Raw genomic sequence first — 26,656 nt, 5'->3', positions numbered from 1 at the left:
AAGCCCGCCCCGTCGCGCATGCGCGGCGGCCGAAGGCGGGGCGAGGGGCGGCTCTGGCCGGGCTGCGCACGCGCATCCCCAACTCCCACATCCGGGCTTCAGGCCGGGCTCCTCAGGGCGGGGTCGGCGGAGCTGCGGCGGAGCGAGGACGGACTGCCGGGCGTGGGACTGACGGCCACCGGGTCCGCGCCGCTGCCAAGGGCCGAGGGCCGGTAAGTGCCGGGCTCCCGGAGCGCCCGCAGCCTGCCCTCCCCACTCCCGCTTCCGCTCCTGGGGCCGAGGGGGCAGGGGAGGGAGGAGCGCGAGCCCCGCCCTGGGTGGGCGGGCCCTGGGACCGGGACCGGGACCGGGACCCGGCCTTGCCCTTGACCTAGGCCTAGCAGGGGCGGGGCGGCCGGGAAGGAGCGCAGAGTTCTCGGTCTTCTTGTCTCGCCCGAATTCTCTCGGGATTCGCTCCCGCTCCGTTCCCGGGGAGCCGCGCCTCGGTCCCCCCGACTCGTGGCGCCGCGGGGCCGGGCTGCCTCCCCCGAGCGCGGCCCCGGGCCGAGCCAGCCCTGTTAGGAGCCCGGGCTGCCGGGCCCGTTGTAAACAGAGCCGCAGCCGTGACCGCGCTGGGGAAGAGAATAATCGAGACGCGGCTCCTCTGCCCGCCCTCCCTAGTGTGGACCCATCTTGTTTGCCTTGTTTTAGAGGCTTGTTCAAACTAAGCAGGGAAGGCAAGGTTAGATGTTGGAAAGAACTTCCAGTCAGAAGACCACTTTGAGGAGTGCCTCAGTTTACCCATCCGTAAAATAGGGATAATAACGCTTACCAAAGGGTTACAATAAAGAAAGCACTTTATTATAAAGAGCACTGTATAAATACAGGTTTCTTAGTAAAAATAGGAACCTAGCACCATTAGATGTATGAGAAATGTTAAAAAGAAAGCGAAAACATTTTTTTTAGATTTAATGTTTTTTCATGGATAGCCAAAATCATTAGGTGCTCTGCCTCATGTGTGAAAACCTAGACTCTGGGACAGCTAGGTGGCACAGTGGATAAAGCACCGGCCCTGGAGTCAGGAGTACCTGGGTTCCAATCTGGCCTCAGATACTTAATAATTACCTAAGCTGTGTGGCCTTGGGCAAACCATTAACCCCATTTGCCTTGCAAAAAGAAAAAAGAAAAGAAAAACCTAGACTCTGACCAGTAAAACCAGAGCAGCTGGTCCCCTGGATTAACAAATTACTACCTTTTTTTAGATACTAAAATACCATAAATGACTCATACTGAGACCAATAGAACTTGCTAGCTCAGGTCTGCCAGAGGCATCCTAACATAATAAACAAGCTCTACTCTATTGTTTGCCTCTGTGCAGACTGTTGAAACCTAGCTTGTTAAAGTCAGAGGTAAGTATAATAAAGTGATTAATAGTAATATTAACAATTAGCTTTTCAATAGCTTTACCTAAGTTATCTTATTTGCGCTTTACAACAATCCTGGGAGGTAAGTGCCAAAAGAGGAAGCTTGATGCTAAGAGGTTGAGCGACTTGCCCAGGGTCACATAACAACTAAGTGTTCAACTCAGTTCTTCCAAACTTCAGGTCCAGAATGTAATCCGCCATGCTCTTATTTCTAAATGTGAGAAAAGAAAGGAGGAAGCACAGAATGATGATACAGAATATTTAAGTGGAATGAGAAGCTAAAAATGGTTTGGGAGGAAATGAGAACAGAAAAAAGACATAACCCTTAAGAAATTAAGAAGTTTGAAGAAACAATGATTATAATGAAGATTTGAAAGAATGTAATAGCTATAAGAAAATATTTTCTGAAAAAAAAAATCCTCAAATACCTGAAATGTAGACACAATCTCCAAGGTGGAGGGGCCCTCTCAGGCTATCTGTTCTAACACAGGTGAAGAAAAATGCCATCTACATTTTACCTGACTAATCAGTCTAGCCATTGATGAAAGACTTCCAGCAAGGGCAATACAAGAGCCTCTTTTCCTCCCTCTGATTGTCAGGGAATATATTTTTACATCAAGCCAAAATTTTCTTTACTGCTACTTTTGCCCTTTCTTACTATGTCTTGGCCTTTGAGACCAAGAAAAAAATTTATTTTCTGTAGATAACAATCCTTCAGATGTTTGAAAGCAACTCTTCTGTTCTCCCAAACTAAATATCCCCTCCTTTGAATGATCCTCATATAACATAAATTCAAGGCTCTTCATTATCCTTCTTATCCCACTCTTGGTTATGTTTTTTTATTTTGGGGTAGCAGTGGGGTTGAGTGACTTGCCTAAGGTCACACAGCTATCAAGTGTCTGAGGCAGGATTGGAACTCGGGTCCTCCTAACTCTAGGACTGGTGCTCTATTGGGTCACCTAACTGCTCCCTGGATATCTTTCTAACTCGGGTTCTTCGGGGATCCGTGAACTTGTTATTTTTATATAATTGTATTTCAATATAATTGCTTTCCTTTGTAATTCAATGTATTTTATTTATTTAAAAACACTATCCTAAGTTGGCTCCATAGACTTCAGCAGACCTCCAGTTAGGTACATAACAAAAAAGACTGAGAATCCCTGCTCCAATTTATCAGTATTCTTCCTAAATGTGTGGCCCAAAGTCCAGATGTGCTCTGACCCTGACGGCACTCTCATCCTGGACATTATGTCATTCTTAATGTCAGCTTCATGAAGTGTTCCATTAGAGAGCTTCCAAACTAACATTGGACTATTAAGAACTATTTGAGGGAAGAGACTGTTTTTAACTTTCTTTTATCTCCAGCACTCAGCATAATGCCTGGCACATGGTAAGCTCTTATGAAATGCTGTTGACTGACCAACAACTCTTTGGATAATCACATGGGTCATGTCTTTGTATCTTATCCACATGATTAACATGAGAGACCATCATATGCTTGACTCAATCTGAGAAAACTACATTGTTTCTCCAATTTGCTTGTTTTGTAGATTGTTACTAAAGAAAATAAAGTTAATCAATCTTTCTCTCTCCCCTGCCCCCATACAAATGACACTGCCATATGGAAATATTTTTGTAATCTGATGTCCTGACTCTTAAAATTACCTAAATTCCTTGATATTTGTGTTAGAACAGACTATGATTAAAGTAAGCATTTAAAACTAAGCAGCTATCTAGATCCAGAACACTAACCATCAATTTCCAGGAAGTATCCAACTAGCAGGTTAAAATATTTTACTATTGGGAGCAAGAACCTAATTAAAACTATATCAAAACCATCCTTTAAATGACATATAGAAGATCATTGATTTAGAGCTAGAAGGACCCTCAGAAGCATGTATATATATATATATATATATATATATATATATATATACACATATATATACATATATAAATATACATATATAAATATACATATATATGCACATACATATATATAAATATGTATGTATATATGAATGTTTTGTTTCTCAGAATTAGAACTATTCAAACAATTCCTCAGTGTTTTTGTGCCTCTGTGATTTCATTGACATGGGATCTCTGCTTCCAGTTCTGCAGTTTGCAACCCATATGTGAATTGTCATCTTGTTCATATCCTCCCATAAACCTTTCTCTAGGTCTGGTAACTTTTTACAATAACCAGGCTATCTGTCTATCAACCCTATCTCTCTATGTGATCAGCACACCTGTTTTTCCAATGTTATAGTTTCCATATGATAACTTAAAACTACTTGCATAAAAATCATCACCATTGGGGCAGCTAGGTGGTATAGTGGATAAAGCACCAGCCCTGGAGTCAGGAGTACCTAGGTTCAAATCCGGTCTCAGACACTTAATAATTACCTAGCCGTGTGGCCTTGGGCAAGCCACTTAACCCCATTTGCTTTGCAAAAACCTAAAAAAAAAAATCATCACTGTTAATTTCCTGTAGTCTACTTATACACCAGTTATCTCTGCTGCCCTTAGATTCTTACCACAGCATGTAATTTGAAAGACCACCTGTGAAAGAGACCTATTACTCTCTTAAGATAATCTACCTTACTTTGGAGTAGCTCTACTTCTTGTGAAGTTTTTTCATTTGATATTAAAAAGTTATAGAAACTTTTATCAGATGTTTCATTTTTGCTATTTTTTTGACCATGAGTTTTATCTACAGAACTTCTTTGGAGAATCTAACTTAGTTGAGCCACTTAGCCAGGCTTTCTGCGTCCTTCTTTTCCCCTCCATCACTTTTCTCAGGCATTTCTGGACTTTCTTGGTCTCCTTTTTATGTCAATTACTTTATCTTGGTTAAGCTACCAGGGAAGTGGTGAAATCAGTGTCAGTGTCTTTTCCTTTGTTCCTCTTTCATAGCTTATTTGACTAGATAAGTAAGGCTCTGTGTCTGCTTGTTGTGTTGGGCCATCTTTATCTTTCTTTCATGATGTGGAATGCAAGGATTCCTTTGAGAGAAAGGCCCAGGAATCCAACAGAGGTGCCTATAGCCTCTTCCCCCTTCAAATCCAACACAGCTGCCAAAGTGGCATTCTTAAAACATGACTATGACTCTCACCACCCTGTTTAGGAAATTTTGACCCCTCCATTGCTGTGGGATGGCAAACAATCCCTCTTGGCAGTCAAAGCCTTTCCCAATCTAAGTCCTTTTCCAAGCTGATTCCAAGCACTCTACCTTAGGCCCTATAAACCAGTCAAACAAATCTGTCTGTTCCCCACAATTGTCATCCTCTGCTTCAGCTCTCGGAATCTAAATTTCAGGGCTTGATTCTCAAAACCATCTCCTTAAAGAGGCCCATTCTCCAGTTGTTAATCCCTTCCCCCCCAATTACTTAATATTTATCCTATATTTACTTTTACTTATCTGTGAATACAGCAGCACTTAAACACAGTACCTTGTACATCATAAGTGTTTCCCTAATGTCACTTGTTTGATTGGTAGATGGCATGTGTTGATTACAAACTGGGAATGATAGCTCCAGGATATGCGATATCCTAAAATTCAAAAAGCTCATGACAGGTCAGAACATGAAGGTAGACTACTAAAATGAAATTAAACGGGGATAAAAGTAAAATTTTATGCTTAGATTTAAAAATCCATTTTGCAAACATGAAATTGATCTGACTACATAGCCATTCAGTTAAAAAGATCTGAGGACCTTTGTGACCTGGAAACTAAACACAAGTCAGTGTTGTGATATTGCTGCCATGAAAGCTGTTGAAAGCTTAGGCTCCCATAAAATGAGCCTCATGTCCATCTTTGAGAGGTAATGATGCTCCTGCCAGGTCAGAGCACCTGGAACACAAGGCTTAGTGCTTGGGACACACTCAGCTTGTTTGACTTTCTCAACAGTCCAGTGTACACATTGACATGGTATTGGATTGCATCAAGCCCCAAGATCTCACGAGCTTCATATAGGTTCTATAATGACCTGGCCAACCACATAGGAAAGACCAAGTTATAAAGAACATCTGGGACAGACAAGTACAGCTGGACAATGAACTGTGGTGTGGGAACACAGGCTATTCTAACGAACCGCCACCTGGACGATCTCAGGAGCTGGCTTGCTGCCCTAAGAGATAAGATGCGCCAGAGTCCTTGGGAGCTGGACATTCTGCCCCACAGCCCAAGGGCATAAGACACAGCTGTGTTTTACCAACTCCCCCCCAACATACCCCCTTATCCTGTAACGCAAGATACTGCACGTACACCCGGCTTGTGCACCCCCATTACCTCATTTTCTTTGTTCTACCCTGGAAGACCTAACAGTATATATGTAGAAGCTAAGCAGTAATAAAATTGAGCTGGAGGCATAAGGCAGTGGTGGCTTGACTCCTTATTCTCAGCTCCCCTCCGGGAGGGTGGTCATCTCTGTGGGCCCCAAGGTGAAGCAAGCCACAACACTGTGGAAAAGGAGGAGGCAAGCAGATTTCATTCCTCGTGGGAAAATGCAAAGCATTCTTATCCTAAGTTTTCCATAATATCAGAAGTTCATTTTTGAATATTGACATTTTATTAGTATGATAGACCTAGAACATCACTACTTCTGAAGAACTCTTGAGTGGTTCACAGAGGGTCATGGAAAGGCAAAGAACATCATCAATAAGTTGTATGCCTGAGAAGCTTTACTGATCACATGGCAGGAGGGAAAGATAACATGCTCCACTAGTCCCCTCAAAAATAGACCAAAAATGACAGATAGAAATCTTATAGCTCACCTTGGGTGGCAGAGTTTGCAGAAAACATAGCAAGGGTCAGGCATAGTGGGGTTGTTATGTACATGGTTGGAAAAACTTCCATGTCAAGTGAATTCATAGATCTATTTACATATTGATAAGTTAGAGTAAGGTTGTCTGCTCAAGCCAAATGAGAATAAATGAAAGAAACTGAAGATGTTTAGCCTGAAGAAGAAAAAACTTATGGTAAATGATGAATATCTTCAAGTATTTGAAGGAGTGGGTAGAACCCTTGGGACCTAGAATTAGGAAGACCTGAATGAAATCCAGCTTCAGGAACTTAACTAGCTGTATGACCCTGGGCAAGTCATTTAACCTCTGTCTGCTTCAAGTTTCCTCATCTGTACTATGAGGATGATAATCATCCCTATCTCCAAGGGTTGTTGAGAGAATAAAATGGTATTTTTAAAGCGCTTTACAAATCTGAAAGAGCTTCATAAATGCTAGTCAACATTATCATAGTTCTCTTTTCAGAAAACAGAAAATGGGTAGAAGCAGAGAAGTAAATTTAGACTTGAGGGCAGGAATGTTTCTTAGTAAGTAGAACTCTCTGAAGGGGTGTGGGCTGCCTTTTTTTGCAGGTATATGACAGTCTCTTAGCAAGAGCTAGATTAACAATTGTTAGCTATATTCAAGACAATATTTTTGTTCAGGTGTGGGTTGATCTAGATGACCTCTAAGATTCTATAATGCTTTTCATTTCTTTGTTCTGAACCATATTTTCCAATTATTGTTTGCCTTGCTCCTTTTTGCCCACCTTTACCTTGGAATTACTATTAGGTTAAGCAATGTTTTGCTTTGGAAAATCTTATCAAGTTGGTATAATCTGCATTTCCTCAACCTTTGCTGTCAGATGTTGCTATATGAGCTCTCTCATGGTTTTTTGCTTATGCAGATCAAGTGCACTGCAAGTCCAAATGACCAAGTGTCTCAGGAAGAACTGTTTTTGATTTCCTTTAGGTGGAGGGGGAAGCCAGTTCTTTTACTTACCTCTCCAAGTAAAACCTTGGATTAAGCTTCCTTATGTCTTCTGGTTTGGTTTCCAGTGAAGATGTTAATATAAAAGTTTAACTTGTCCAACTGTCAACTCATTGGTCACTGCTCATTAAATTTTATCTATATTTAATAATAATGTTTGTCCTTCACTTGGGAAGAAGATCATGACATCAGGGAGGAGATATCATGCCAAGCACATGAATTGGATTTGAGTGAGGGGCTGCTAAGTCACCAGTCTCAGTTTCCTCTCCAGAGCCATCTGAGTCCAGTGACCAGATATGAATCAGGACAATTGGAGTTGACTTAGAATGTCAGGCAATCAAGTTAAGCGATCTGCCCAAGGTCACACAGCTAGTGGGAATCAAGTGTCTGAGGTCAGATTCGAACTCCTATCCTCCTGATTCCAAGGCCAGGTCTCTATCCACTCTGCTGCCTAGCTGCCCAAATCTGTATTCATGGTCTAAAAACTGATTTTTTTTAGTACCCTTTTCTGCTATTCTGCCCCTCAGAAGTAAAAAGGAACTGCATAGGACTGGATATAATTTTTTTTTTTAGGTTTTTACAAGGCAAATGGGGTTAAGTAGCTTGCCCAAGGCCACACAGCTAGGTAATTATTAAGTGTCTGAGACCGGATTTGAACCCAGGTACTCCTGACTCCAAGGCCAGTGCTTTATCCACTACGCCACCTAGCTTCCCCAATTGAATACAATTTTTAAATTGCCCTTTGTTTCATGGATTACTGTATCTAAACGATTATTTCATGGCCATAATGAACTCCATCACTCACTAGGCTAGTTCTCTTACAACAGGAATAGTCCATTATTGGCATTGAATTGTAGGCCTTTTAGTGTAATAGAACTTTCCAGAATTTATAGTTCATGGACTATTTCCATGCCATGATGAGACAGGAGTAGTCCTTTAGTGAAACCCCAAATCCTCCAGTTGTTCTGTTAATGGGATAGGTAGAACCAAAAGTATTCATAATTTTGTACTCAATTTCTAATTACTATTTTATATTTATTTGCCATGAATTGTCACTTTTTCACCAGGGACTTACAAATGTGGTTAAATAAAATAATTGAATGCTTTTTTTTTCTAGAGATCTGAAAAATGTCTGGATTTCTGGAAGGCCTTCGATGCTCAGAATGCATTGATTGGGGAGAAAAGCGTAATACTATTGCATCTATTGTAGCTGGAGTTCTGGTATGTATATTTCTATGATTTGAGCCTCCATTTTTTAATATACCTCTTTTCATGTGACTTGAATTTTCAAAATTATGTCTTTGTTTTTGTTAAATCTCTGTTTTGCATACCAGCAATAATATAATTTGTTCAACTCAAAAAAATTATTGCTATATCATGTTTTTGTGTCTTCATTTTTTTAATATATATATCCATACATAACCTCACCTCCTTCCCAGTGTTCCATGTGTTATAACAAGAAAAAAAAAAATCAATTCTGTAAAACTAACCCAACACATTTTTCAGTGTATTCAATGTCCATACCCATAGTTATCTCCTCTGCAAAGAAAGTTACAGAGAGCTACATTTTCTCATCTCTACTTCCCTTTGACAAACTTGATCATTGTACTTATACAACTTTCAGGTGGTGGTGTTGTTCTTGTTCTTTCTACTTATATTAAGTCCCTGTAGTAAACAGCACTTCATGCTATTTCCAGGACCTGAAGAAGATAAAGAACCTGTCATTCTTACTTCCAGGGATCTCACTGCTCTTTGTTTAATTTAAATTTTGCTTGTACTGACCCAAGAAAGTTATTAATAAGAAGAAAATACTCATCTACACCAAAATATTCATAACCTCACTTTTTGTGAAAGATAAATATTGGAAATGAAGTATATAGCCATCATTTGGGGAACAGCTAAACATTACATGAATTTAAAGGAATACCACTCTGCTGAAAGAAATTACATATATGTGAGGAATACAAAGAAACCTGGAAGAATTTATATTTACTGATACAGAGTAAAATGAGCAGAGCCAAGTGAACAAAGTGACTACAATAATATAAATGAAAAGAACAGCCACACACCAAAATAGCCAAAGTAAATGCAACAAAATTATAAAAATTAAGCAGGACATGAATGAAGAAATAGGAAAGGATCCTCCAATCCACATTTTAGTGAAAGTAATAGGTTTCCTTTGTAATAAGTTGCATATTTTGGGGGGGGGGTTTCCAATGAATTGATTAGTTGTGCTATTATTTTTAAAGAAATATTTATTGTTTGGGGTGGCATTCCAGAAGGAGAAGCAGGTAGTGAATATTGGGAATGACTGTTGTAATATAACACCAGTTACAGAAGACATCAATAAAAACTTATTCTTAAACTTAAGTTTTAAATTTTTATCTTGGCTTTTTGTAAGGCAGTGGGATTAAGTGATTTACTCAAGGTCACCCAAGTGTCTGAGGTCACATTTGAACTCAGGTCCTCCTAACTCCTAAGAGGCGGTGCTCTATCCACTGGACCCCCTAGCTGCCCCCGGGTTTTAAAAGTTTTATCAGAGTACCCTCTTAATTCCAAGAAGTGTTAGCTTTCTCAAAGTTCATGATGTGGCATACCATACATTAAATATAGATTTTTCTCTGTTGTATAGAATGTTAAGAATCTTTATGACTACTGTACATTTGGCTTCTAAGTAAATGACCTTAGATGAAAGAAGCTAAGCTATCTAAGAAACACAACAATAATGAGAATAAAAAATAAATTAAAAAAATAACTAAAAAAAAGAAAGAAAGAAACACAACAATATCATCAGGAGCTAAGTGACTTCATCTTCTTAGCCTTAATGCCTTAGTTACAGAGGGAATTTAGAGGATAAAATCCTTCTTTGTGTCACATGTCTTTTAGGCCAAAGGTCTCATTTTGGTTTTTTTGCTATGGTTTTGTTTGTGTGCCGTGCCCAAAGAATCTTTTTAAAAACAATAGTAAGACTTGACGACTTGAAATTGAGGAAAGTTCTCCCTTATTTTATAGAAAGAACCCAGGAATCAAAGAGGAAAAGGAATTTGACTGTGCTATAATTCCCAGCCACTCCCATAGTTAACTAAAAGCTCTTGAAGACAGGATCTTGGTGACTTTCATTTTATTTAGTTTTCTTGGTACTTTAGACATAGGATGTACTTTAAATGCCCATTCAGTTGGACTGAATTGGTCATACACCTTGTTAGCAGTTCTCCTATGACCCAATCCAGTGTTCTTGGCAGTATATCATGTAGCCTCCCTACAAAAAACTTGTTTAGACAATCTATATTTTTTGAATATATGTAATTAATAAAACCAATTAGCCTATTAATCCCAAAGAAATGACCCAAGGAAAACTTTTTGGCACTGTAAAAAAAATTAACACGTTCATAAATACACCAGAAAAGTTTTGTATTTTGGTCTCACTTGAAGTAGAATTATTGCCTACAGTGAGCTGAGAATACCAAAAAGGAAACTGTAATTATAGTAGCCAATGAAAAATTGCTACTCTATAGCAGTACTTACTGTAGATATATCTGAAACCTGACAAATGAGAATGATGAATTTTAGTCTGAAGTGCTTTTTATTTCTGAGCTGTTTTCAAATTGTGATTCAGTTTTAGAGTACAAAACAAAACAGTGCTAATTATAAACATGTAAATTTTGTGACTTGTGTATAATTTACATGATATATATTTGCAAATTTTGTTTTGTTTATATCACTTTACATCTACTATGTTCTCAAGTGTGTCAATGGAATATCAGAATAGGTACTCCCTCTACTGGTTCCAGTCATAATTCCTCCAAGCCTTAGATATGGTCTTCTTGAATTGCCAAAGGGAAAAAAATCACCACCGAGTTGCTAACCTATTTGTAAACCTCTCTGTGTTTAAATGAGTTGACCCTTGTCAGCAGATAAGAGTCTGTTCCTGAGGTCATATATGCATTGTATTTCCAGCTTGCCTGGTACCAGAAAGATCTTGTTCTCTGAGAGCTCTAATTCATCTCTATATTTAGGTGAACCATTAGAAGCAAGTAGTTAGTGGCTATATAGCAAAACGTATATATATGTTTAATAAAGAAAAGTATGGTTATAGATTCTTGAAAATTCTTACAACAATTTAATTAAAAATGTTTTTATGAGGAGCTTTTTGCTTTGATAATAGAAGAAGCTTCATGCAATACTGAACTTGTAGAATTTGGAGAATGTTTGTAGTAGTCATCTCACTGCTCTTAAAACTAAGTGTCTACATTAGAGGGTTTTGAAAAAGATTTTTCCTCCTCCCTTGTTTGTTTATCCTTAATAGTGTCCAGAATCAAATTCACAAAATGTAAAATTTTAAATTATGCTGAATCTAAGTATGTTATCATAGCTGAAACTATCTGTAAGATGAGATTGGACTAGAGATGATCCTGAAATCCATTCCAGCTCTCTATACTTTCTCAGATTTAGGGGTATAGTCTGTCTGGTACTTCCTGGGTGTATGACCAAGAATAGTCTACATTTAGCCTCCTAGAATCTCAGATAATTCTCTAAATTATAGTTTTGGGGGTTGTCAAATCACAGGCTTTGATGTCCTTAAATTAATATACTTCTATTCCATTCACTGCTTCATTGTGATGTAGTAGTAACCTAGATTTTCAAAGACTATGTTAGTGTAGTATAAGTTGTGTTTTCCTGGCCTTGCAAAGCTGGAAAGATCTCTGATAACAGCCTGGAGATGGACCAAGAACCAACCCAGCTCCCACTTCAGAAGAGAGCCTCTTCTCAGAAGATTGGCTTTCTGGGGGCAAATTTTACCTTGGCCACAGCAGCTCACAATGACAAACTATTTAAAGAGGTTATCCGCAGCAATGGAATCATTGGTCCTTTAGAGTCTGTTTAATAACTATGATTGTCTACTAAAATATTAATAAAATTGATGTGTTATATGCTATTTTACATTTTATAATATAACATATTTCACTGGTATAGTTAATGTTAGAACTATAATTAGAGTTAGCATGAATATAGAACAGAAGCCAAAAGTATTTATTGCAAACGTAGTATTTTGGAAAGAACCTTTAAAGATCATCTAGTCCTTCTTATTCATTCTAAAGATGAGAAAACCAAAACCCAAGGTTCCAGAGCGATTAAATGTTAGGACTAGGACTGGTTCCCGCATCTGTTAACCCTCAGTGCAGTTCACTTCCATTATACTGTAGCCAAACATATTTCATACCAGAAGGAAATTCATTCGACAGATCCATCTGATTGCTAGAAAGATGGGAGCAACTCCTGATTAGCTACTGTTGAAAGGAGCAGCTCACCATATGGCTACAAAGGAAACAGATTCACTCCCAGATCCCATTAGGGCCTTAAAAATAAAGAGGAGAAAACCAGAAGTACTAGTCTGCAAGAAAACTACTGGAAAGAGAAAAGTACCAGAGGTGCACCGAGGGAGAAAGGAGTAGAGAAAATGCATAAGTAAGGACACTGACTGGGAAACCACCAGGTTTGATTGGCTGTGTCTTTCCTCTGGAATATCGCTTTCTCTCCTCTCCTCCTTCCCTCCAGCCTTGTCGGTTTACCACCTTCCAAGAATGCCAAGACTTGTCTAATACTTTGGCCTGCTGGAGCTCTGGGATAGGGTTCCAGGCTTGAGCATGGGACCCTCAGCCAGTACCCAGTACTTTATGCTTGTGAGGACAGATGTCAAGCCCAGGCCAACACCCTCAATCACCCGCAATCACCAAGGTTTGAGGAGTTGACAGGAAGAAGAGAAGGGGTAGCCCTGTGCTACACAGCCCTTTTGTATTGTTCCAGTGGTTGAAGTATTGACCTGTAAAACTTTCTCTTCCAAAAGTATCTTCTGCTTTGATCTTTTTTTAAGGCCTGTAAGAAGATGAAATATCCATTATGGAAGTGCCCTTGGCCCCTTTTTTTTTCTTTCTTACCCCACTTCTGCCCTCCCATCCTTCACTGCCCCTTTTCAGCTTTTCTTCCTTGGACTTGAGCAACAGTTTGGTGGGGGGTAGGGAGGGTTAGTATATCCAGTATGTCCTATTTTGTATTGAAGTTTTAGTTAAACATTGTTGGACAAGTCCCCAACCATGGAAGTTCCATAAAATCAGGGACTCTGCTATGGTATCTGATCCTCCCAGGGGCCTTCCAGTGTGGGGTACATAAATACAATCTGTAAGTATTTGTCAAATTCTTCCTAAGGACTGCAACAATATCACTAATATGCTACTTTTTCAGGCCAGTGGTATGCTGAGTTGTTTCCCACCCTTTTCCCTTTTACATGGTTCTGTAATTATAACAGATTTTTACTAGATTTCACAGAGCCTTCAGGGTTTCATTATTATGACACTGAAAAATAGTAATTCAGATAGACTTGTTCATAATAATAATAACCATCATCATTTCTCTAACACTTCCCTTGAAAACCTCTAAGGATAATATATTCTTTTGGTTTGTTTTTTTTTTAAAGATAATGAAAATTGAGACTCCAGTGAGTCGAGCAACTGTCGTGAGGACTGAATAGGAACATTGTATATTATGATTTAAATCTAGCACTTACTACTCCAAGTTCATTTTAACATTGAAAATTTTCTACCCTCAAGTGTTTAACCAACAAAGATTTCTTTCTCCTTAAGGAAGCACACAAAGCTGAAATATTTAAGAAATTTCCCAGTTTAACTACTAATGAATATTATATCAACTTGAACAACAATCCTCTGGGCTTACCCACATTGCTTTAGTTAATATTTTATATTCAGTTTGAATTTTTTTAATGATTTCTGAGAATCTCATTTGGGTTAAGACTATAGCAGCCACTCTTAGGCCCAAACCCATTGTTAATCAATAAGGAAGTTCCTTTTATAGTCTGGTTCAGTTTGGTCCTCCTTAGATCACCACTCTTGGAAGGTTACTTTATTAATGATGTTAGCACAGTCTTAGATTTTCATCATCTTCTCACCCCTCTGATTGAAAGACTGGATTCGGGGCGGGAAGGGTACCAAACTCCTCTCAAATCTTTCCTTTAGAAATGGCTCCTGACTTTCCAGCTAATTCCACTTTCCATCTGTAGTCCTTCTTGGTTGGAACTCCACAGAATATGATTCCTCCACGACTTAACATCTGCTTCCCATTCCTTCCAAGTATCCTCTTGTGTGTTGTCTTCTCCAATTAATTCTAAGTTACTTGAAGGCAGAGACTGTCTTTGTTTTTCTTAATTGTATTTTCCAAACTTAGCACAGTATCTGGCACATGTGGACATGTGGTAGATAAATGTTTATCAAATTGAATTGATGTTGAACTTAGTATGGACATCTGATTGACTTTAGCCATGCTACAGCTAAGAACTCCCAAGATCAGGCAATCCACCAGTCTTAGCTATATGCAGCATCAGGGATTATGGGCATGCCCTCCCACATTTAAATGAAGTGTTCCATTTTTAGTCTTATTAAACTGAAAATTCCTTCCTTAGTCACCTAAGATAACATGTTGGTTTTTAATAGTTTTTTACAGGATGGTGGATCATCATAGATGCAGCTGTCATTTATCCCTCTATGGATGACTTCAACCACTCCTACCATGCCTGTGGAGTAATAGCAACTCTTGCCTTCCTCATGTAAGTATCACTCTCTTAGTACTAACTTCATGATTTAAATGACCAAACATTTTCTGAAGTCGTCCAGTTTGAATTTTAACAAAGAATGTCTATAGGCCTACATTTTTTATTGGTTCTAAATTTTAAATAATAATTTTTTCCATACATGTATGATTATAGACAAATCTACTTGTATCTTAAACTTAGGGACCCAAGGAAGGTTAAAGTCTGTTTGACTAGCACGGGCTGGAATGACCTTACTGATAGATCAATGGTAATTATTCTGTTGAAAAAAAAATAGCCATTTTTTAAAAACTGAGCAAAATATCCACATTATGCTACTTTTAGAAAGTCCAACAGTATCTCTAGTACTTAATACTCTGTAGATTGTTAGCTTCAGAATAGTGTCCAATCTGTATTGTGCACAGACAGATATCTCACCAAGAACATTTGTACATGGATGAAATCTGGTGTACTCTGGAAAAAAATTCATGTTTTTCTTAAGGGTTTTAATCTTTCCTTGCAGAAATATTTTTGTGTGACAATGATGACAATAGCAGCTAGCATTTATAATTCTTTATTAGTTATCGCATTTGATCCTCACAATAACCCTGCAAAGCAGATACTGCCATAGATAATGAATCTGAGGCTGAGAGAGTTGTTCGGAGTCACTTAGATAGTGTTACTAAGAAATGCTGTCTTATACCCATATCTTGGGCTGGTTGGTTTAATTAAACCATTCTGCCATGTTTCTGATGACCTGACACCTTTCTAGTGGATAAGCATGACATATTTAAATGTCAATGAGTGCCTGATCTGTTTCACTTGTCTCCCTCATTAACAGTTCATTATTCCTTTCCCAGTTTTGGGAATAATAAACCTTGAGCTCAGCTGTACCCATAATGAATTAGCTCTCTAAGACAGAAGAATTTATAGGATCCTGGGACTCAGATTAGACCTTAGAAACTTTTCTGGCCCAACTCCCCTCAGCTGACATCAAAGGAAACAGTCTCAGAGTAGTTAAGCAAGTTATTTATATTGTCTCATGCTCAGAGTTTTCACATAGCTTGTCACTGATCCCAGACTAGATCATAGTGACAGGAATGAGATGGTAACCCATTGTAGAATCTATGTCTAAAGAGCTTGTCTGCTCTAGCATGGCTCAAGTAGTGAATCCAGAGTTGAGATCACTTGTTTCTCCAGTATTAATTAGCAAAGGCAGAGTATACAATGGGAGCCTTAGATCTAAGGGCTAAAGATTCCATCCATAAACTGACTCTCCAGTGATAACCCAGTTATTCTGACTTTACTTCAGTTTTTCTTAGCCCTGAAATTCAGGGCTTTGGATTAGTAGTCTGCCTAGGTTTCTTCCAACCCTCAAACATCATTGTTTACTAAATATCCACTGTTTGCAGAGTATTGTGATAGGGGATAAAATAGACACTAAGCTTAAAAAAAAATCCCTGCCCCTGTGGAATTTATAATCTCATAAGGCATAAAACACAACACAGTTTCTATAAAAATATTACTTAAGTGCATTGGACTCACATACTGTGTGAGATCAGATAGCTTAATTTCAGTTCTTCAGAAGATCTTTGTCATTTTAGTGAAATTATTATGGTTTCACAAAACCTCAATTATCATTGAAATGTAAGTCCAGAAATACCTTTCAGAAATAAAGGACTGTGTTTATCACTTAGCTTCATTTATCTCCTTTAACACAAAGAAACACAAGCACATATGTGCACACACACACACACACACACACACACACACACACAGACACACACACAAATACACCCCTAATCAATACAAATTGTTGAGTGTACAATGATCTTGTCCCAAATGTAAAAACTGAATAAAGTCTTATAATTTTTGTTTAGCTATGCCAGACTGCATTATGTTAATTTTATTCACACAGGATTAATGCAGTGTCCAACGGACAAGTCCATGGTGATAGTTATAGTGAAGGATGCCTGGGTCAAACAGGTAAGTCATCTGGCCTTTTGAGTTAAAAAATCCAAGATAAAACCATGCACTCCTAGGCATAGAGGAAGATATAGGGATGAGTTAGTAAAGAGTGTCTGCCCTCCAGCATTCCCAGAAGAGTAGCGACATGAAGACATGGGCACATACAGATAGTTCAGAATAGAGGGGACCAAGTACTTTGGGTCAGTATTGTGAGAACCACACAGCCAGCAATAGTCCTGATTCTGAGAAGAGTTAAGACAATAGGAAGAGTCTGCAGCCATCCCAGATGGCAAATGCCATAATGCTGCTTTTTAAAAAGTAATTAATGGGCTTAAACAAACAGTTCCAGACTGATTTAGAAGTCAGGAGTCACAAGGCCAAAATTCAGAGCCTGGCTCTGCCCATGCCTCTCTGTGACCTGAGGCAAGATACCCCTCCTTTCTACTTTAGGGAAATAAGGGGCTTGAGAATGGAATTTCTGTATTGTCTTTCAGGTAGAAGTTGTGAAACAGCTGCTCTCTATGTCTCAGTTCACATTAGTTAAATCCTTTGTTATTTTTAATTAAATTGTAGCAGATAGTCTCTGCCTTTGGATTTCCCAAAAAGTAATTCTGCTGTGAATTTGTTTAGTATTTTACATTAAACTTTAAACAAAGAACCATCCCAGGCCTCAAGAAGTTCATTTATATATAGATATAAAGGTGATCAGTACCAATGCTTATTTATTATGAAGGTGAGGATTTAAATCATCAGTTATCTTAAATTTGTACATTTGGGAAATTTTTTTTCCCCCATAATTCCCACAATTCTACTTCTTGTTTATTGCTACCATAATTTATAAAATAACATGAAAATTGGCAATCACTGATTTATTCTTTGTACAGCCCACAAGTTGAAACCCACCCTAGGTCTCCTGATATGTTCCTTTGTAGAAACCAGGATGTCCCCTGGTCATTCCTGAAGGTTTTTCCCAGGGGGTCTCAGATAAAGTTTTATCTCCCCTCCTTTCTAATCCCTCCCCCACTTCGATTTTTATGTGGACAAGCCAAATGTAGGAATTTGAAATCTATTTGTATCAAGAGAAAGATACTGAATTTTAGGACACAAGTGTTTTCAGGTCTGAATAATGACTTATTAATTCACACCTAGAATTTTATATTTTGGGCAAAAAGCCAATCACTTCCTGTTATGCTTTATTGAGCTATGATACTCATGGCCACTACTTTTATTAAATGCTCAAGCTACTTAAGTCAAGAAACCCATTTATCTCAATTCATTTTAACTAGTCAAATGATTCAATTTATTTTATTTATTATTTATTTTAATTTATTTTACTTTACTTTATAATAAATGTTGATTGTCTTCATCTCTTAGCATAATTGTAATGCAGCATTCCTAAATGCCAACCAATACTATATAAATTGAATCCATTTCACTATCATAAAAGTAAAAGGTGATTGTCTTTACATTCACTCAACATTAAATATAGATTTATTATGGGAGAGGATGAAGGAAAGACTGCCTGCTAGATAGTTTCCTTACAAATGAAAGTTAAATTGTAATTCTACCACAGGGAGTTCCTAAAGGATATTATCTATTCACCAGCCTGAAAGAATGCCTGAGCCAGTATTTTTGGTGAAATGTTTTTGACATTTTACTTTCTATGACTAAGATTAGGATGGGGGGTTGGTTGAGTTTGGGAAAGTAAAGATACATTCAAACTTTCGAGTTGCCATGAAAGTAATGACAACTGACAGAATTGAGGGTTTAAAATCCTAAATCTAAGGTCTTACATTTTCTGCATCAATTTCAGATAGTTAATCTATCTCCTCATAGCCTTTGACAGCTATGGATTTCTTCCCTTCCCTTCTTTCCCTTTTCTGTTACACAGATCACAAACAAAATGTATAGTCAATATGTTAATTTTTTTTAAGGTGCTCGAATTTGGCTCTTCATTGGATTTATGTTGGCCTTTGGATCTCTGATTGCATCTATGTGGATTCTTTTTGGAGGCTATGTTGTTAAAGGTAAAAGGAAAATAGATTCTGGTTCAATTGATTCAGAAGCAGTACCTGGACCAAGTGTTTTATTATGTTTTGTTTTAATTCAAAAATTGCCCTTGGGCTCTTAGGGCTTTAGTATTCTTTCTGGAGGTTTTGTTTATGGGTGAATCTTCGAAAAGTCAGTTAAGCCCTTTTATCTGTAGGATCAATTTTACTCCTCATGTAGAACCAAAGATCTGCCCCCTTCCCCAGACCCTGCTTCCTCTTAAATCCTCCCACTCAACCTCTCTGCAGTATACCCCTACATACACATGTTACAGTTGGAGCTTCCTTTTGAATTGCTGATTGACTCTTTGTTCAACCCACTAGTTGAAATCCACCTTCTATCTCCTCTGTTCCTTTATAGGAACCAGGACATCCCCTAGTCATTTCTGAAGGTTTTTCACAGGAGGTCTCTAAGAAACAAAATTCAGTTTTGTTTCCCCCTCTTCTTTCTCCCTCCTTCCCCCGATTCCTTTTTGATTTTTATGTGTATACACCACAGATCTGTTAAAACTTTAACCCAGTGACTCTATAGTTACCCAGCACCTTCTAAAAGACTTAGTATCAGGGTGGCTAGGTGGCACAGTGGATAGAGCACTGGCCCTGGAGTCAGGAGTACCTGGGTTCAAATCCAATCTTAGATACTGAATAATAATTGCCTAGCTGTGTGGCCTTGGGCAAGCCACTCCTTGCCAAAAAAAAAAAAGACTTAGGATCTACACTGAGATGAAGGCTGACCAAGTTACCCAGCTGACTTGAACCCAGAGCTTTATGATTATATGGTGCTTGCCTCCCTTTCCCAGGACTGTCCATTTTTTTAAGGCCAGAAACAGCTTCTTTTTTCTTTTCTTTGAATCCTCAACACTTTGTACATGCCTGGAACTGTGCCTTTTGGCACTTGATTTTTTTTTTTAACTGAATGTGTTATATTTCTTGTTTGAGGATTAAAAGCCCAGGGTTTATATCCCTTTTACATCGTTTTCATATGAGAATTCCTTAAATACTGAACTTTGGATACCGTGTTTCATTTTCTATACCCTAGTCCTTATCTCCTCAGCTTAGGAGACTTAAGGACATTCATGAAAACAGTTTTAAAGCCAGGAAGCCTGGTGTTGTGTTTTCACAACTATTGATATCAAAGTGAACTCTGATGAGAGAGAGGTCAGCCAGCATAAAGATTTTGCTTTATCTGACTCTTTTACTATTCCGAACTGAATCTGGACTGTGAGTTGGACCCATCCTCCTACTGGTCTGGTAATCAAATGGGTTCCAGGCAGATACTGTGAAAATTATTCTGCAGGATAGATGGAGTATGACTTTCGTGTAGTCATTCTCTTTTCCTCTTTATGAGTATGTCAATTAGGAGATAATTATTGAAAGCATGTGGATTTGAAACTTTAGAAGATTTTAAACTGAAAAACTAGGACAAATCATGCTGCATGATTCCAAGAAATTTGGTATTTCCAATATATCAGAAACTAAAGATAGCTGAAAATTTAAACTACTAGGAATTTATTATAAATTATTTTCTTTTTAAATCAGAAAAACCAATAGTGTACCCTGGGATTGCTGTTTTTTTCCAGAATGCATTTATCTTTTTTGGGTAAGTCTGTGTCTAATTGTCTATTTCTTCCATCTTTTTAAATTGTCTATTATGTCATTTATTATAATTGTTCCTTAATTTACCCTCTTGAGAAAATGAGAGGCCTGAGGGAGGACAATGTTTTATGCATCCATTCCATTTGACAGACTTGGTGAGCCTGTCTTAGGCAGCATTTCCATAATATAAACTCCTGCAGGACAAGTTGGTTCATTCCTTGTAGCCTCAAGCACAGTTTTGCTTTTAGGGGGCTTCAGTAAATATTTGTCTTAACTTCATTCATGGAAAAGGGAATCAAGGTCACTTTTCAAGGTAGTCTAGTCTTATTTTGATGGCGCACTGCATCACAAAATATCTATATTTCCTGCTTATCTGAGACTCACTTTGTCCATCCAAATTGACCTGTTACCTTCAGAGTTAGCCAGAGGCTTTCATAGGAAGGGCAGGATTGGACAAGAAGGAAATCCCCTCCCCACCAGACTTCCCCAGTGGGAGCTAGAGAACATTTAAGCTCCTTTGATTGCAAGATTGTTAATCACATATAATGAAAGAATAGTTTCTGGGGATGTTTTGTATTTTGGTGTAATGATAATAGGCTCAAAATAGTAGGAAAAATTGGGGAAGAGCCCTGTTCTGGTATTTTTTTTTTGATTGACACATGAATTAGTAGGAGATAATAACATTTAATCCTCATAAAACACAGAATTTTTAATAAAAATGTCAGTGTGACTCAGTCAGTCCTGGAGTTGTTCATGTGCCCTCTTCATCAAAAATAAATTAAAAATCTTCTGTACAGCCTTTAGGTTTTAGAACCTTGAATGGGGAAAACTTCCAAAGGCATTTGGAGCCCTATTTAAAATTGCTAGTTGCTTGTTCTGGAATAGCCTGCCTCTAGGAGCTCACTCCTATTTAATTCATGCCCTCAGGCATTTGAGCATTTTTTGATACAATCTGCCTCTACCATTAAAGGCAGATTTAAGGCACCTAGATTGAGGTAATATGTGAAAATAGCTTTTTCAGAGATCTTTGCAGACAGAGATTCCACCTTCAGGATTTCCTGACACATGGAGAACTCTACCATGCTCCCACCTAAAAAGTAGCTATGGCTTTTATGCCTATGAAAGCTCTAGACCTGAAGGGAAATTATTGAAGTTCAACAATCATCATCTTCCTGACTGACATTTACACAGCAATTGAAATGCTTGATCTCTCTTCTTCCTCCCCAAGGACTGTGAGATTAAGCTCTGCAGGTATGGTTGCCCTCTTTTCTGCTCATGAGGAGATAACCAATCAGTGTGAGGGGCATGACTGAGTCCAGGTTTTCTGACTCCAGTCCAACTCACCCCTCGCTCAGTACTTCTGCTCAATTGATTAATACTAGCTGCTTTAGGGGCAGCTAGGTGGCGCAGTGGAGAGCACTAGTCCTGAAGTCAAGAGGACCCGAGTTCAAATGCCGCCTCAGACACTTAATAATTGCCTAGCTATGTGGCCTTGGGCAAGCCACTTAACCCCATTTGCCTTGCAAAAACCTAAAAAAAAAAAATTAGCTGATTTGAAGAGCTGTCACTCTGAGGCTGATAAAACATGATCTCCTTTGGAAGAATCTAAAAAGCATTATTTGTCAAATTTCTTGGCCATTTTGGAAACTTCATCTTTGGAAATTATTTTTGAAACTTTGATGCTTTGGGGTTATTTTCAGTCTTTCCCATAACTGGGGAGAGGGGCTGGGAGAGGGAGCTCACCAGGAATTAATTGATAGGTATTTAATGTATGACTTTTCATCATTAAAAATTATGGAGTAGAGGCTTAAAGTTTCTTGAGTTTTGAAGAAAGCATTTAAGGAAGCTATCATCTGACATTAGCTTAATGTTCTCAACCTCCTACCAGGTAACCAGGGGATGGTGGAAAAAGTACTGAATCTGGATTCAGAGAACCTTAGGATCTCTGCTGGATCCTGCAGCTTGATTGAAAAGAATCTAACCTTGGGAAAGGTAGAGGCAAGAGGCAGCAGGTTAAGGATAAAAAGCCAAACCTTTCTTCACTCCTTTCCTAGCAGCAATCTGCTTCTCTAATTCTAACTTAATCTGTACAAGAGTTCTAATTTTAAGGACCCTTACAGATCATCTAAAGAAAAATGAAGCCCTAATGAAAAGACATGAAATAAACTTGCTTGAAGTGGCAGAGCCAAGATTAAAACTCTCCTAATTCCCAGAACTATGGTCCCCTAAGCATTTGAAATAGTTGCTATCACTTGCTTTAGTTAGCTGAATAAATGGTTTGGAAACCACTTGGTTTTTTTCTTGTTAGCTACTGTTTTGCATGTGAACACCAGAGACTAAAAGCAGACTTTGGGAGCATGTCACTGGGTAATTGAAATAGGAGAGAGACATTACTTGTCATTGCTATCTTAATACTCTTCTATATTGCACATCTTCCTGAAATGTAAAAAGTTCAAAACAAGTTCAAAAATAACTTTGTAACTCCCTCTTTGTCAAAAATCTGAACTAATTAAACTACCAAAGTGACCATCTGAAAGAGACTCCAAAAAAAACACAAACTAGTAGTCACAAATTTCATCTGGCATGTTTCACTCTTAAAAGCTTTGAGTATTCTCTACCAGGTTACTCTTAAGGTCACTATCAAAATGTGACCTTGGTGTTTACAAAATGTCACCTTCAGGCCCACTTAGCAGAAGAGACAAGAACAAATCTTTTAGCTATCAAAGATGCCTTACTCTCTTACCCAAAGTGCCAGTATCACCCACTCACTGGTAGAACTCTTATCCTAACCAGAAATAAAATGCAAACTTGGTGATTTTTTCGTCTATGACTATAAGGTGTACATGTTGATATACATAACCATACCTCTTGTGAACTCATTTTCTATGTTGGGCTATGAGCCTCTTGTGGACAAGAACCGTTTTTCAGAGATCTTTGTGCTCCCAACCCCCCTCCCCAAACCTAGCATGAGGTTTGTATATAATAAACAAAAAGGCAGTCTCAACAGGGTAAATAAAGTTAGACTAAGTGAAACTTAGACTTAAGAGGTAATACTTTGGTTATTTTCATTAAATACCCTTTTAAAAGGGACTTGTGCCCACTTTGCTCATTGGGGGTGATAAATGTTACAACTGACCTAGTTTAAAAATTTGGATTAAAAGTAGAGAATCTCTGTGCCCTTAATATACTGACCTCTCAGAATCAAGTACTCAAATCATGTTTTTTTCCTTGTGTTAACAGAGGCCTGGTCTTTAAATTCGGTCGCACTGAAGACTTATGGCAATGAAGAAGCCTGATTTCCCTCAGCAAGCCTTGCTTGGCTTTTTTTGTTGTGTTTTGTTTTTATAGCTCATTCCCAATCTTTTATAATACCATTTTATAAACTTTGTTCAGTATCCTTGTGGGTGAAAAGTGACAAGTTGATAAAAAAAAAAGTGGTGAAAGTGATGTCATAAGAAACTCAGAAAGTTAAAGAGCATTCTAAAATCATGAAGTTAAGACATATATCTATAAATATTATTCTGTCAAGTTGAGTAAGTACTTGATTCAGTTATGAAGTGTTAATGGAAAATATTTAGCCAAAGCGACTTTGGTCAAGTTCTGTTATGATGTAACTCCTTTTAAAGTGTAAGTGAAAGAACAATCTAGGGAAGTAATTTTATGGGTTCATCTATATTTGGAATCATGTCTAAGATCCAAAATTGCAGTTATAAGTGTTTTAAAAGATTTAATATATTTATTTAAATGTGGTATTCTTCTGTGTCAAATATTAAACTAAATATATAAACATTTCCTTGTTTTATAAAACTATTTGGTGATCAGAACTCTTTCTCACTGTAGTTTGTCTTTCATTTATTCAGTTCTACAAAGACCTTGTGTAAAATATTAGAAGGGGAACATGGGAAGGGAACCTCACAATGTTCTAGTTACAGGAGCCTAGATTTAGTGCTAGAAGCACTTTCAAGGTCCATTATCTTCTCTACCCTTCTCCCATTTTTAGATGAGGGAATTGAGGCTCAGGGAGGATTTAAGAGATATACCCAATTAAGAAGAATCAGAAGTGGGATTTAAATCTAGGTCCTCTTTGCCTATGCTTCCATCTCCCTGCATCCCCACACACTCAACACACCCCCTTTCATTAGCGGAAACTATGGTCCCAAGACCATGCAAGGCTAGGAGTGTCCAGACTGGGATTTGACCCCATACTGGGCTTCTGAAGCCAAGAACTCCCCCTTTCTTCAATACCACACTAAGGGATTTTATATGACAGTAACATCTTATCAAGTCAGGTTTTCAGCGTCTAGATTAGTGGCCAAGGACAACTGTTTCCCTGCCACCCCTACTCCTCTCCTTCCTCCTTCACCCTTAGGATGACAAGGAATGGAAAGGGGAGAGGACAGCCACAGGCATCCACCATCTTGGCCTTTCGCAGTCCTGCTTTGCCACTGCAACTTTGTTGCCATTTTAATAAGTGAAATTAAAAATCTACGAGACCAATAAGTGAGGTTTCTATGATTCCAAATGCATTCCAGTGAAAAGGAGAACAAAAAAATAGAAGAAACTGGATCTTAGAGTCCTACCTCTGGTGAAACTGATTCTTGTTCAGCAATGGAATTAGATTATAAGATTTTATTTGCTTTTATGAAGACAGAATAACTCCAATACCAACTATAATTTATCAGATAGGTTTTACAGTCTGATCTTCTTGGGAACTACTCTTCAAAATCTCGAGTGGTATAACTGGAAGAGCCTCCAGAATCTAGAATGGCCTAGTGAAAGGGATCTGAGAACAGAAAGGGTTTTTCAAACATGGAATTTTAGAACTGGAGGGGGCCTCAGAGTACAATTTACTCAATTTACAACAAAGGTCATGCAGTGAGTAGGTGACAAGGCCAGGACTAGAATCCATAGTTGCTGCATCCTAGTAGAATGCTTTGGTTCTCAAAGCCATAAGAAAAGGACTACCTTATTAAGGTAACTTTTTGTGATTCAGATGCATATTTTTTTTTGTTTTTTTGTTTTTAGTTTTTGCAAGGCAAATGGGGTTAAGTGGCTTGCCCAAGGTCACACAGCTAGGTAATTTTTAAGTGTTTGAGGCCAGATTTGAACCCAGGTACTCCTGACTCCAGGGCCGGTGCTCTATCCACTGTGCCACCTAGCTGCCCCTAGATGCATATTTTTAAGTGGCAAATTTTTATCCTTCTACCCAGTAATCTCCCCTAGCCATCTTCTATCTTCCCACTGCCCTTTCCCCTCATCCCCAATTCTCCCCTTGGCCAAGGTAAACTCTTGGATTATAAATCAGTTTTAACAGACTAAATTATACCTAATTAGGTAAAATTAAGAACAAAATAATATAAAGGATTGTTGACTAATCCCCATTTTTCACTGTATGCTCTGATGAAAAACTATTGAATCCTTTTTTGGGCTTGTATATAGAAAAGGCCCTAGAGCACATCACACTAGTAAGTAGTTGAATTTACCAAATGCCTCAAATGATATAATGTGGCATTTCACATTCTGTGGAACAACACATTCTATCATCTTGAAAAAAACTATCCAGTTTTCATGAGCTATTTTGGCTTAAGCATACAAGAGTTTTTAGTTTTATATAAAAACCATGTCCAACCATGTTTCTTGTTAGAATATTTTTAACTTAAGGAGACTAAGAACTAAAGAGAGAAGGGTCTGAAGGGATGATCCAATCTTAACCCCCTTATTTTACAGAAGAAGAAATTTGAGGACCAAAATGACTGTAAGATCATGGAAAGGTCAAAACAAATGAAGAGGAAGAAATAATGGTGGTTTTCTTTGGCTCCCAAATGGCCTTCCATTTCTTGAGTTCATTAGCTTAAAATCCAACAGCCAAATGAGGAAACTGTAAAGGAAAAGAAAAAAAAATTAATGAGCATTTTCCTTGTCATGAATGTACATGATGCTGGCTGTTGGATCTATTTGGATATAGAATGACCTAAATGAAGTGTCTCAATCATATTTTCTGGTCAGATGTCCACTCTCTCAGCTCAGTATTATTATATGATGACTGTCTCTCTCCAACATGCACCCATAACTGCACCAGACAGACCCCTCACCAGTCTGAAATGACAGGATGTGAGGGTTATCAGATTGCAGAGAGGCAGCACCAGCATTATGCATGGTAACCTCAAGCTGCCAGAGCCAGCAGGCTCTTTAAAACATAGAACATTAAGCCTAGAAGTTGTGTAGAGTACAGAGTCAGGGCTACACAGAACCTTAACACCTATCAGACCCAG

The 26,656-nt window shown here is 38.3% G+C and overlaps 2 protein-coding genes across 4 annotated transcripts in view; one reads left to right on the top strand and one right to left on the bottom strand.

Moving 5' to 3' along the window:
- Positions 1-116: 116 nt before the first annotated feature.
- On the top strand, positions 117-24,173 carry TMEM50A (transmembrane protein 50A). The gene is made up of 7 exons (XM_074218093.1): positions 117-212; positions 8,293-8,396; positions 14,678-14,790; positions 16,691-16,758; positions 18,675-18,767; positions 20,328-20,388; positions 23,625-24,173. The coding sequence occupies exons 2-7, from the start codon at positions 8,304-8,306 to the stop codon at positions 23,668-23,670; spliced, it is 474 nt and encodes a 157-aa protein (XP_074074194.1). The 5' UTR covers positions 117-212; positions 8,293-8,303; the 3' UTR covers positions 23,671-24,173.
- LOC141508961 (RH-like protein) overlaps positions 23,624-26,656 on the bottom strand; it is a 45,227-nt gene continuing 42,194 nt past the window's right edge. For all 3 annotated transcript variants that reach the window (XM_074218089.1, XM_074218088.1, XM_074218090.1), the window contains one exon: positions 23,624-26,262. In XM_074218089.1, the coding sequence (XP_074074190.1) occupies positions 26,236-26,262 (27 nt within the window). In that variant the 3' untranslated portion in view covers positions 23,624-26,235. The remainder of the gene's footprint in view (positions 26,263-26,656) is intronic.

This window comes from Macrotis lagotis, chromosome 1 (assembly GCF_037893015.1).
Source record: "Macrotis lagotis isolate mMagLag1 chromosome 1, bilby.v1.9.chrom.fasta, whole genome shotgun sequence".
Lineage (NCBI taxonomy): Eukaryota > Metazoa > Chordata > Mammalia > Peramelemorphia > Peramelidae > Macrotis > Macrotis lagotis.
Note: the sequence above shows the minus strand (reverse complement) of the source record. Positions and strands in the feature narration are given on the sequence as shown.